Here is a 12500-nt window from a genome sequence, read left to right as displayed (position 1 = left end):
TGGTTTAATTGGATACAATACTCACTGGTTTAGGTAGACAGAATACTCACTGGTTTAGTTGGACATAAAATTCACTGGTTGAGATGGACCCAATATTTACTGGTTAAGCTGGACAGAATACTCACTGGTTTAGCTGGACACAGTACTCACTGGTTTAGTTGTAGATCTAAGATGAAAATCTTTCCAAACACCTCCACCTGGAAATTGCTCTGGGCCAAATGGATCTGTGAGCAAAGAAAGTAAACAGAGTAAGCAGGGAAGATAAAAAAGTAGTTTAAAACTCAGTAGCTCAGCAATTAAGGCAGTGGAGTTTTAACCGGACTTCTTGGTTCAAGCCCCACCACTGCTAAATTGCCACTGTTGGGCCTCAAGTTAAGGCCCTTAACTTGAGCTGTACTCGGTTGCAAGTGTAAGTTGCTTTGGATGAAAGCGTCTGCTCACACACACTGTTCAAACACAGACATTACTTACACACACACACACACACACACACACACACACACAGACACTACTCACACACACACTGTTCAAACACAGACACTACTCACACACACACGGTTCAAACACAGACACTACTCAAACACACACACTGTTCAAACACAGACATTACTTCCACACACACACACACACACACACACACACACACTGCTCAAACACTACTCACACACACTGTTCAAACACAGACACAACTTACACACACACACACACTGTTCAAACACAGACACTACTCAAACATACACACTTCACAGACACTACTCACACACACACTGTTCAAACACAGACACTACTCACACACACACACTGTTCAAACACAGATACTACTTACACACACACACACTGTTCAAACACAGACACTACTTACACACACACACACACACACACGCACACACACACACTGTTCAAACACAGACACAACTTAATCAGTAACAGGCCAGATCAGCTATTCTGGGAGCGTTTGCCTTTATTATACACTTCTATTAGGAGACACAACAAACACGTTATTGTGTTGCTAATTAACTGTTAACTGATCTCCTCAACAAACACCAACACATACAGATGCAAACACAAAAATATACACCTCTCTCTCTCTCTCTCTCTCTCTCTCCAAATGTTTGCCCTTAATATTTTTTGAACACTTTTTTGGGCATTTTGGGGGTTTTTTATGCACTTTACGGTGAGCTATTAATATAAGACTAATGAAAATAATTATTCTACTACTATGTGTTGTAGGGGTATGTGTGGGCAGGGGTGTTGAGAGTAAGGCACTTGCTGATATCCCAGAAAGTCTCCCTTTTTGACACTCTAATGATAACAGGTATGTAATACAGTATACTGTAATATATACTGGTATGTAATACAGTATACTGTAATATATATTGGTACATATACTATATACTGTAATATATACTGGTACATATACTGTATACTGTAATATATACTGGTATGTAATATAGTATACTGTAATATATTTTGGTACATATACTATATACTGTAATATATACTGGTATGTAATACAGTATACTGTAATATATAGTGGTACATATACAGTATACTGTAATATATACTGGTATGTAATACAGTATACTGTAATATATATATTGGTACATATACCGTATACAGTAATATATACTGTTACGTACTAAACTATATTGTAATATATACTGGTACATGTACAGTATACTGTAATATATACTGTTATGTAATACAGTATACTGTAATATATAGTGGTACATATATTGTATACTGTAATATATACTGGTATGTAATACAGTATACTGTAATATATATTGATATGTATACCGTATACTGTAATATATACTGTTACGTACTACACTATATTGTAATATATACTGGTACATATACAGTATACTGTAATAGATACTGGTACATATACAGTGTACTGTAATATATACTGGTATGTAATACAGTATACTGTAATATATACTGTTATGTAATACAGTATACTGTAATATATACTGTTATGTAATACAGTATACTGTAATATATACTGGTACATATACAGTATACTGTAATATATAGCGGTACGCACCGTCGACGCTCCGGCACCGTCTCTTATTCGTGTTCCCAGGCTGGTAAGCGCCGTCTCTTCGTCCGAGTCTCCCTGCTGCGAGAGGCGCTTAGGGTACGTGACCTCCTCGGTCATACGATATCCTCCCTGCTGATCCGCCGGGAAAATCCGATCCCACGATCCCCGATCCTGCGACGGAGAGCTGCCGTCCGAGTCTGCTACATGGACGCAGCAACGGATCAACAAATGGCGAACGGCAAAGAGTACTGGATGTGTCGGTTGCGTTCATGTATATTTAAATATTCAATATTATTTTTAAAATCAATGCAGTTAGATTACGCAGCGGTAATTTACTCTTCACATCTATTCCACTTTTCATTATGTGTTCTGTGTTTATTTCAGGGTTCCCGGAGCCTTTTTACATCCCCAATACAATGTGTTAATGCAGCAAAATCGACGTATCACTCGCGCTAGAGCGATAAGTTCTCAGGGTTTGGCACAGAACCAAGTTCCCAGCTGCAAATGAGCAGTACAGAGATATTGACCCTGGGAAATACGATTACAGTGGCAGAATCTCACGCGGAAAAAAAAAAAGAAAAAAGCCTTATAGCGAGGGGTATTTGCTCTCACGACCACTACGCTCAATGTGTTGCTTCGCCCGCCGGAAATCGCTTACCTGTTACGGAAAACATCGCGCCAACTGCAACAAACATGAGGCATCGCACCGCGAGCATGCTGTTCACATAATCCCAGAGAGCTTCATCTGATTCGTTTTAGCTGTTATTATGACAGGCGCCGGTACATTACAAAGCACCTAATAAAGGTGTATAATTCAGTTAAGGCAGTTTTCATCCGACCGTTCCTTTCGAAAGTATGAGTCAAAATCGGCTGCGGAATATGATCTGCAACGAAGAAAATCGATAAATATATATTCTAAAATATATATAAAAATATTGTAAATATTGTAAAAAATCTGTCAACTGGGCAACATGCGGTTATGCGTGGTTCGCATGTTGTTCTTAGAGCGTTTGAGAGAACGCGTTTGAGAAGGTATGTGCGCGCAAATCTGTTAGGCGGATCCGTGAAGCGTTCGAGAATTTGAAGGTTCTGCGGCACAGAAGGGCACGTGAGAACCGCGCACACTCCCTCATCCCGTCTCACCCAAATCCACAATTCTCTCCGTGCAGTTGCCATGCAGTCATTCCTTTAGCGTGCAAAAAATTAAAAAATTAAAAACATATAAATAGGTTGACACACTGCGGTATAGCTGAGAAATTCAAAATTCAGTTTAAAACTTTCCTTCTTCCCAATTTGTTTGGTTTTTTTCGCTCAGTGTAAAGTATCTTTGGGGTTGTGAAAGGTGCTATATATACGGAACTTATTATTATTATTATTATTGTTGTTGTTGTTGTTGTTGTTACATTTTGTTTTCCCACTATGTTAAATTCTTGAAATACATGATAATATTGCATTAACATTTGTAGAATTATCATTTATTGTTCTTCCATGCAGAGGTAGGATAAGATTTTCACTTACAAAATCAACAATATGTGTAATTTGACTATGATTGCCCAAATTTACAATTATAATTATACACAGGATAAACTGTCAAATATCCTGTGCCAAACCATGGGAGCTTCACAAAGTGCCCAACCATGTCACCTCATACCAGCAACCACATCACAAGCTCTTCTCAGGAGTCATCAGGTAGGCCCCTCCTATCGTCAGAGGTTTTGCTGAATTAAGCCCACGACTCCTCCAGAAGGCTGAACAGTAAGGTCTGGTGTCCTAGCCCCCTCTACAAGGTCACTGTTAAACCAGCCACATACACCTATTTGTAAATGTAAACCCTGGTGACTACCCAGGCAGGGGTAAGACAGAGGCAATAATCAAACAGCAAAAACAGAGAGAGAGAGAGAGAGAGAGAGAGATTGTTTGATTGATTTGGGTAGGCCTAGTGTGTGTGTTTGTGTGTGAGAGAGAGAAAGCAAGAGAGAGAGAGGAAGAGAGTGATAATATAGGAATTGATAAATGTACAGTAGGCATGAGAAGTTATACAATTTTTAAGGACTGTCAGTCAGTCACTTCAAAGTCCTACATGAGTTTAATAATGAAATGTTCCAGGAAAGTTCCTGACTGACTAACACAGCAAGTGAAAGGTTTATATGTGGTAATAAAGGTCCCACATCATTGCAGCATGTAACCATTTAGTTAGTCGGATCTCCTGAGCTCTGATTGTTGGTACAATCAAGAAAGACATTTACATGGTACAGACACTTTGCATGAACAGAACATGCTTCAGTGAGCTGGGAGTATTTATGGCTGTGTCAGTCAACACTCCATGACTCTTAAGGATAACAAATCCAAAAGCAATAATGACTTTGATCACCATCTTCATCTGGACACTCATGACCTACACCAGGGGTAAGAAAATAGTCACATTTGATTTTTAGTAAACTGCATTTTTAAAAAGCACTTGTGTTCCAGAGAAACAAGTTTAAATATAACATTTTTAAAAACATCTACCACAGGCTTTCTCAGAATAAAATCCATCTTGATTAATGCAATATTTCCACCTTTCTCTCCACAGACTCTCTGGGTCAGGTTGTGTTGACTCAGTCTGGAGATCAGATGGTGCAGCCTGGTCAGACTGTCACTATTCACTGTAAACACGAGCCGGCAATTAAATGTGTGAAAAAAGACACATCAAAGTATTGTATGTCCTGGTATCATCAGATTCCTGGAGAAGTTCCTAAACTCTTGATATATTATACGGATCTGAGAGCTTCTGGTATTCCCTCTAAATTCAGTGGCAAGGAATCTGGAAATCACATTGATTTCACTTTGACTATCAGTGGAGTAGAGGCTGAAGATTCAGGAGATTATTACTGTCAGAGTCAACACTTCATTGGTGAAGGCACATCAAATCCACTGTTCACACAGTGAATAAGCATCACACAAAAACCTCAGTCAGACTGTAAAAGGGCTGCAGCTGAGTTCTACAGCAGGTGCAATGACACAGGCCACAGAAGAAACACACACACACACACACACACATACATCTATAATACACACACACACCATATACACTAACCTCTATCATACTCAGAAACACACATACCTACAAAACATCTACATTTTGGAAGCATGCATACAATTAAATAATGCTCCTCCAGCACCATGGTGCAACACAAAAGAAGAACATGAGTGTAAACAATAAATATGAAATACAGCACAAATATTAACATATAGGCAACACCAACCAGTGCACCATACAATAGCATTTTAACAGATATGCTTATAGCATACAGCAGTCACTGAGGTAACAGTACACTCATTTCAGAACACAGTATTGTTAAATGGAATACAGTTTTTGTTAAATGGAATACAGTTTTTGTTGTTGGAATTGAGAAATCTGATGGCATGCGGGAAGAAACCGTTGTACAGTACAGCTGAATACACAAACGTTTTGGTACCTCTTCAGAGACTTTAAGATAGAGATGAGTTTGTGATGAGTGGTGTGTGGGCTCATCTATAAAGCTGGTTGCATTGTGAAAGCAGCATGTGTTGTAAATGTCCACGATGGAGAGGAGAGACACCCTGAGGACCTTTTCGGCTGTTATTACTATTCTCCTGAGGGTTTTGCAGTCCGAGTCAGAGCAATTCCCAAACCAGGCAGTGAAGCAGCTGTTCAGGATGCTCTCTATTGTAGAACACAGCGATAGTAGTAGCAGGATGAGCTAGAAGTAGGAATTACTGCTGGGCTTTCTTGACGATGGAGCTGGTATTGAGGGTCCAGGTGAGGTTCTCTGCTAGGTGGACACCAAAGAACTTGGTGCTTGTAATGATTTTCACAGAGGAGCCGTCGATATGGACTGGAGAGTGAAAACCATTTTCCTGAAGTTAGTCACCATCTCTTTTGATTTCCACATTCAGTGACAGGTTGACATGTTCTGAGACTTCCTCTCTGTACGCTGACTCATCATCCCAGCTGATGGGATCCCCTTTAGTCTGGTCATCAGTGAACTTATGGTTCAAGCTTTGCATTGCTGCACAGTTTTGGGTCAACAGTGGACTGAGCACACAACACTGGGGAAGCTCAGTGCTCAGTGTGGTGCTGCTGGAGTCAGTGATCCTGATCCAGACTGATGGGGATTTCCCAGTCAGAAAGTCCAGGATCCAGCCACAGAGGGAGGAGTTCAGACCCTGCAGTCTTAGCTTTTCAACCAGACACTGAGGAATGATGGTGTTGAAGGCTGAACTGCAGTCTATGAACAGCATTCTAACATGTGTGTCTTTTTGTTCAGATGGGTAAGGGTCAGAGGAAGCGTGGGGGCAACTGCATCATCTGTTGAATGGTTGGGATGATATGTGAACTATAGATAAACAGCACTGGTGTCCAGTCTGCAGAGATACACAAAAGAAGAAGCAGCCAAAAGTAATGCCTTTGTTTGTAACCCACCTTGTTTTCATCGTAAGTCATCACACCTGAACCTCATTACACACATCGTATATGTATGTATTTAAACCCCTGTGTTTGAGAGTTAGTTGCCGGTCATTGTTAGTGTTAATATTCATGTGTATTTTCATAGTTCATAGTATTTGATTACGCTGCCCTGTTTGTTATGTGTGAGTGCCTTTAATGTTTATTGTTAATCCATGTTTCATCTTATTTAATAAATGTCTGCCTGCAGTTGCCTCTGCAGGTGAGATAGCAGAGCGTAATGAGATTTGGATCAATGTAACACTCCACAAGTTGTCTGTTAAGTTCAGATGTTTGTATTATAATAATATTTTGTTATTGTATAATATATAATTTTATATAATAACAATACAAACATCTGGTTCTTGTCCCTGACCAAAGCGGGCAGTGATAGGGGCCCTGAGAGCTCGGTCACATCCCAGCTGTCTGCACACCACCTCTGCATGTCCCAGTGATCATCACACACTGTTCCATCACACACTGTTCCCCACTGGCCATTACTGTAGATGGCTTTAACACTGGGGGCATTGGGGTAGTAATGCCTGCTCTGGTAGAGTGGAGCCAGAGCAGGCAATACTGCCCCAATGCCCCCAGTGTTAAAGCCCTCTATTAGGAAAGAATAATAAACAGTTTTATTGACTATAAGGTACTAATAAATAGACACATATTTCTGTAGAACTAAGCAAAGCATTTTCTGTGTATCCTAATGTGTCTTGCAAAGGATGTCTGAAGAATAAAGATGCATGTTGGTATATAGGAAAATATTATAGCCTTTCATTGGCATATGAATTTGCTCATATGAAGCCAATATTTATATCTGAACCAGACACTTACCAGCAAACAAGAAAACACTAAGGGTACTGACGACTGAAAGTAAAAGAGATTTGTTACTAAACCCATGATATCACATCCCGTGGCCACATAGTTGTGTTAGTCTGGTCAAAGGTTCACGTTGAACATCAGGAAAGCACACACAGAGGAATTAATAGGCAGGAGAAACAAGGGACAGGTGAAAGTGATAATGCTGATAGGTGAGTGATTGGGATTGTGGAATGTGATTGGATGGATGTGTGGGAGCTGGCATGAACTTCAACAAGGTTGACACCTCAAAACAAATGCGTCATGCTGGACAACAGTTCAATTGAAGTGGGTTTATAAAATTTTAAAAGCATTAACTGTTCATCAGTAGGTTTATAACATTTATAACCATTAACTGTTCATCAGTGGGCTTATAACATTTAGAACCATTAACTCTTCTTCAGCTGTTCCAGATTCCTGAACAGCAACATTATTTGCAATGCACATTCAGTCCTGGAATGCCGAAGCTGCACTAAATTTGACATGGACTGTTCTCCCGTGCTTTCTGAAATCATCTAGCAGTTGGAGACATGTGCATATACCAGATGTATGTGTGTCAAGTTTTTGAAAAATGTGGACAACAAACAACTCTTAGCACCAATTGTCAGACCTGGATGTTACACTACTACAATAACAAACATCTATTACATTAACTATTATATTTCATCATCAGTAGAAATGTGTTAGTATACAGCAAAACATAGTCTATGTGACTTAATGATTCTAAGACCATTTCAGTTCTTTCTAGTCTCATCATCATTATGCAAGTGTTATAGGCAGTGAGGAACTTGTATTAGTAAGACTGCCTACGTGTACTGGGTGACTCAACACTACAGTCACAATGCTAAACAAATAGTAGAAAAAGCCAAAAATGAATGTGAGGCGAGGTCTGAGCCTACCTCAGTTCATGTTCTTAGCAAATCAAACGAAGCAACTAAAATGAAAGCAAGCAACTTACATTAATATAATAAATGAGGCTCAGAGTGATGAGAAGGATCCATATGCAGGTAAGGGGTTTTAACGAAGGGAGTGTGAAACATCAAGGGAGCCAAAAATCAAGGTCCAAAGGCAAAAACAGGGTCAAAACCAAAATAAACGCAGAGGAAAAAGGGGCAAATGTACAAAGTAAAGTCAAAACATACGAGCACAGTCCAAGGCACAAGAACAACAATATCAGGTAGCAAACACAGTAACACTGGCAGTAATTCACACAGAGTGAGGGAACTGGAGAGTTTAAGTAGGGAGGATCATGTAGTGGGAACTTGGGACAGGTGAGTTCAGTGGAGGTAGCTATGGCAACTGGGTTAGTACTCTGGAGAGGAGGACCTCTGGTGGCCAGAGGGGGGATTACTGACATGAGAGCAGCTAGATTTTAGAGAAACATGGCAGTGATCAACCTAAGCTTTATGTCCTCCACCTATGGTGAAGGGTTGTTTGTCATAGATAATAATATCTTGCTCTTAGAACTTGGTGGAAAACTATGTTGACTCAAAACACACTTAAAATAGAAAATCGGTTCGGTTTCTAGAAAGGAGACAAAAAATGCCAGAAGATACAGATGTGAGGGACAGTCATTAGGTTTAGAAAGGCTGGAGTTTTCCTTTAGCACAGTGTGTGAAATGGGACATCATGAGAGGTGCAGTATTTTAAACATGTCAGACAACTTCACTCAAGAATTATTAACAGAATTTGGAGATTCTTTGCAAGATATAGAAGCAGAACAGTCAGTACAGTTAGTACAGACAGTACAATCAGTACAGCCTGTATAGTCTGTACAATCAGTACAGCCAGCACACTCAAACCCAGCCAGTACAATCAGTACAGTCAGTACAGTCATTACAATCAGTACAAGAAGTAGAAACACACTCAAGGAAGCAGAATGAAGAATGTGGTGTATCCAACATTCCCTACTGCATCACACACAGGTTCATATTAACTCAACTTTTGCTATAGCTCCTACCCTATCATATATATCATGTCACCCTGCTCTAATATCAAAGGCCAAGTTATATTTAAAGTTTTTCTTTTCTGTCATACATCATAATCAGATTCTTCAAATGTTCTCATAAATGAAAAGGTATGACAATTAAGCAGAAAGTGCTATGACATTTTGCTTTTCCTTTATTTATTAGATCAAACATGCCATGTTATTGTGAACATTTAAAAACATTTACAATGTTGGTTTTACTGAGCACATTTACAGATGAACAGTGTTAAAACTAAATGGAGTCATCCACAGGCAGTACATAAAAAACACTTAGTACCACACTAGCAACAACCTGGGATACCACAGCAATTGGTTAGCATCCACGTAGTAACAGCATAGTAACTACCTAGCAACTACTTAACAAAAGCGGAGCAACAACCTAGAACGCAGTGGTAGCTCAGTGGTTAAGGTACTTGAAGGTTGCCAGTTGCCAGTCCAAGTCCCACAACAGCCTGGTTGATGCTGTTGGCCCCTGCACAAGGCCTTTAACCCTCAGTTGCATAAGTTGTGTTTAGTTGGAATTGTAAGTCGCTTTGGATAAAAATGTCTGCTAAATGCTGTAAATGTAGAACACCACAGCAACCACTAGCAATGCCATTGTAACCAGCACCTTTCAGCTCTTTGCAAGCACTATGCATTTTCTTCAGGTAATGCAAATCTATTTTTTCAAATGTAGTGCTGTGTTGACAGAAACAGGTGGCAGTGATGCAGTGTCCTTCAGGATCACTGCATTATTTCAAGTATCACTGGATGTTGTATTTGTTTTCTAACCTATAAAGGTTTCTCCATAACTGAACATGTAACACCAGCATCTTCACCATGGTTACAGTTGTGTTCCAAATCCAAGATGAGAGCACTGTTTGAGGGAGCCTTCACTTCCAAAACAACCAACATCAACCAGAAATACTGGGCCACTTCCCTGACCAAAGCGGGCACTGGTAGGGGCCCTGAGAGCTCGGCCACATCCCAGCTGTCTGCACACCAACACTTTATGTCCCAGTGATCATCACACACTGTTCCCCACTGGCCATTATGGTAGATCTCCACACTATCACAGCAGGCATTTTCTTTGTGTCCTAATGTGTCATGCAAAACATTTCTGCCAAGGATTTCAGAAGAATAAAGATGTAAGTTGGTATATAGGAAGATACTGCAGCCTTTCATTGGCATATGAATGGGTTCATATCAAGCCAACATTTATGACTGAACCAGACACTTACCAGCAAGCACAATACTTTGTGCATTTTGCAGAATTGTCCTGACTTTACCTTTTCACTCATTACACATAGACAATAAATGATTCTCAGTCATTGTTATTCTGATAAGGATTTTATATCTGGGATCAAGGGTCCTCTCTAATCCCTAGAAACCCTCTTCTTCCTCTATGGACAGAGGCTGGAGGTCTTTGACAATCATCTCTCCCAGGCATTTTGTGATTGTCGCTGCTCTGCCAGAATCTTCTGCAAACAATACCACACAAACCAACTGAAGCTACAGGCTGTTTGTTAAATCTTATAAATGTAAGCAGCCTCTCCATATACATGGACAACAGTAGAAATAGAGAGGAACTGGTATGTTCATTTGACTTGCTGATCTGAATGTTCTGTGAAATTGTCAAAAAGAACAACAATTTACCAATATTTGCTTGCTAGTTTAGCCAGTTACTCCAGTGCAAAATAAATAAAGCCAACAATGAACACTGAGTTGACTGACTATATTTGAGGTAAGTTTAATATTCTGTGAAATATATTTATTTGTCAAGCTATAGCTATAATGCTATGTGTTGTTTAAATTGTTCTTACAGATTGGATGTTATACATGGAAAAGATTCTGAGGATATCTGCACAAGATGGTCCAACAAAGACAAGTCACATCCAAGTGAGAAGACCAGCAGTCATCAGAGAATGCAATTAAAACAAGGGTTGGGTGGACCTGTGTGACTGAATACTGAGATGTTATAAAATGTCAAGCAGAACCAAGAAATGGACTACCTGTGTAATTGGTCGCTTCTCTGATGTTGCCATCACGAACTCCTGGATCCAGTATAAATCTGACAGCAAAGTCCTGAATCAACCTGCAAAGGGCACTTAACAGTGCCTGCACTTCAATTTGCATCTGGCTGAAGAGCTGATAAATAATACACATCTTGACAACAGTTCAAATAAAGATGAAGCGCACGAACTAACAGTGAAAAAGAGGATTCCACAACCAAAGCCATCTGTGTGTAAACATGGAGTCAAATCATGTCACATACTGTCATATCACATATTGTGGACTTACTGTAATATATATTTTTAAAAATTCAAACTCCATTTTATAACTCAGCATTTACATTTTTGGCATTTAGCTTACGCTTTCATCCAAAGTGGCTTACAATTCTGACTGAACACAATCACACACACACATACACACACACTCACATCTAGTGTGTGTGTGTATAACACACAGTAACATAAACCTCCATCACACACTAACGTCTAGTGTATGTGTGTATAACGCACAGTAACATGAATCTCAATTACACACTCCACAGTTTTTACCGATGGAGTATTTTCACAATCAGCTAATCACCAATGCATCCATGAGCTGAGCGGAGTGTGTTAGAGCAGGGAAACACTACACCCTGCAGTGCTGTGGCGTCCATGCTCTGAGTGTGATGAACCTATAGTAGCACCTCAGGACAGTGAACAGACTCTCACACTTACTGTGGGAGGTGGGACATCGCTTCCCATTGTAGGCAAATCTTGTGAGTGTCATATCAAAATCTGAGATCACCTGAAATATGCAAAACAACCTACATTACTGACCTTCAATTTTAAACTGTTCTTCTTGCGGCTTCAATATATATACTACTTTATTGTCTTTCTTAATAAACATCTTTATAAATGACTCTGCATCATAAAATGGGCATTTACATCTTGTTAAACAGACACACTCCTTCATAGAACGCTGTTGTTACATACAGTATGTTACCAGTGTTAATATATCAGGGTTCACGCCTGCTCCTGGAGGGGTCTGCATGGCTATTGATGCCATATTTGCTGTGTACTTTACCTGTAAAGTATTGGGTCCAGAGGGCTTAATGGACTCCAGAATCTGCTCTAGATGTTCAGGGTCCTTCATATGTACTGTAGCCTTTGACA

General features: G+C 39.8%; 1 protein-coding gene and 1 long non-coding RNA gene across 5 annotated transcripts in view; both read right to left on the bottom strand.

Moving 5' to 3' along the window:
- Positions 1-3123, bottom strand: part of LOC113582927 (disintegrin and metalloproteinase domain-containing protein 11-like) — a 24874-nt gene extending 21751 nt beyond the window's left edge. For 2 of the 3 annotated variants that reach the window (XM_035529432.1, XM_035529430.1), the window contains exons 1-3: positions 2706-3123; positions 2051-2247; positions 151-224 (exon numbers count right to left, since the gene is read on the bottom strand). In XM_035529432.1, coding sequence (XP_035385325.1) covers positions 151-224; positions 2051-2247; positions 2706-2763 — 329 coding nt within the window. In that variant the 5' untranslated portion in view covers positions 2764-3123. The remainder of the gene's footprint in view (positions 1-150; positions 225-2050; positions 2248-2705) is intronic. The other variant, XM_035529431.1, reaches the window with a different exon arrangement.
- Positions 3124-9504: 6381 nt separating this feature from the next.
- The window catches only part of LOC113582920, a 4149-nt gene continuing 1153 nt past the window's right edge, over positions 9505-12500 (bottom strand). The window contains exons 2-6 of one of the 2 annotated variants that reach the window (XR_004776405.1): positions 12412-12500; positions 12063-12132; positions 11349-11484; positions 10578-10817; positions 9505-10456 (exon numbers count right to left, since the gene is read on the bottom strand). The exon at positions 12412-12500 is cut by the window's right edge and continues 10 nt beyond it. This is a non-coding gene — a long non-coding RNA (uncharacterized LOC113582920). Of the gene's footprint in view, positions 10818-11348; positions 11485-12062; positions 12133-12411 lie in introns of both variants that reach the window. The other variant, XR_004776404.1, reaches the window with a different exon arrangement.

Source organism: Electrophorus electricus, chromosome 8, assembly GCF_013358815.1.
Source record: "Electrophorus electricus isolate fEleEle1 chromosome 8, fEleEle1.pri, whole genome shotgun sequence".
NCBI lineage: Eukaryota > Metazoa > Chordata > Actinopteri > Gymnotiformes > Gymnotidae > Electrophorus > Electrophorus electricus.
Note: the sequence above shows the minus strand (reverse complement) of the source record. Positions and strands in the feature narration are given on the sequence as shown.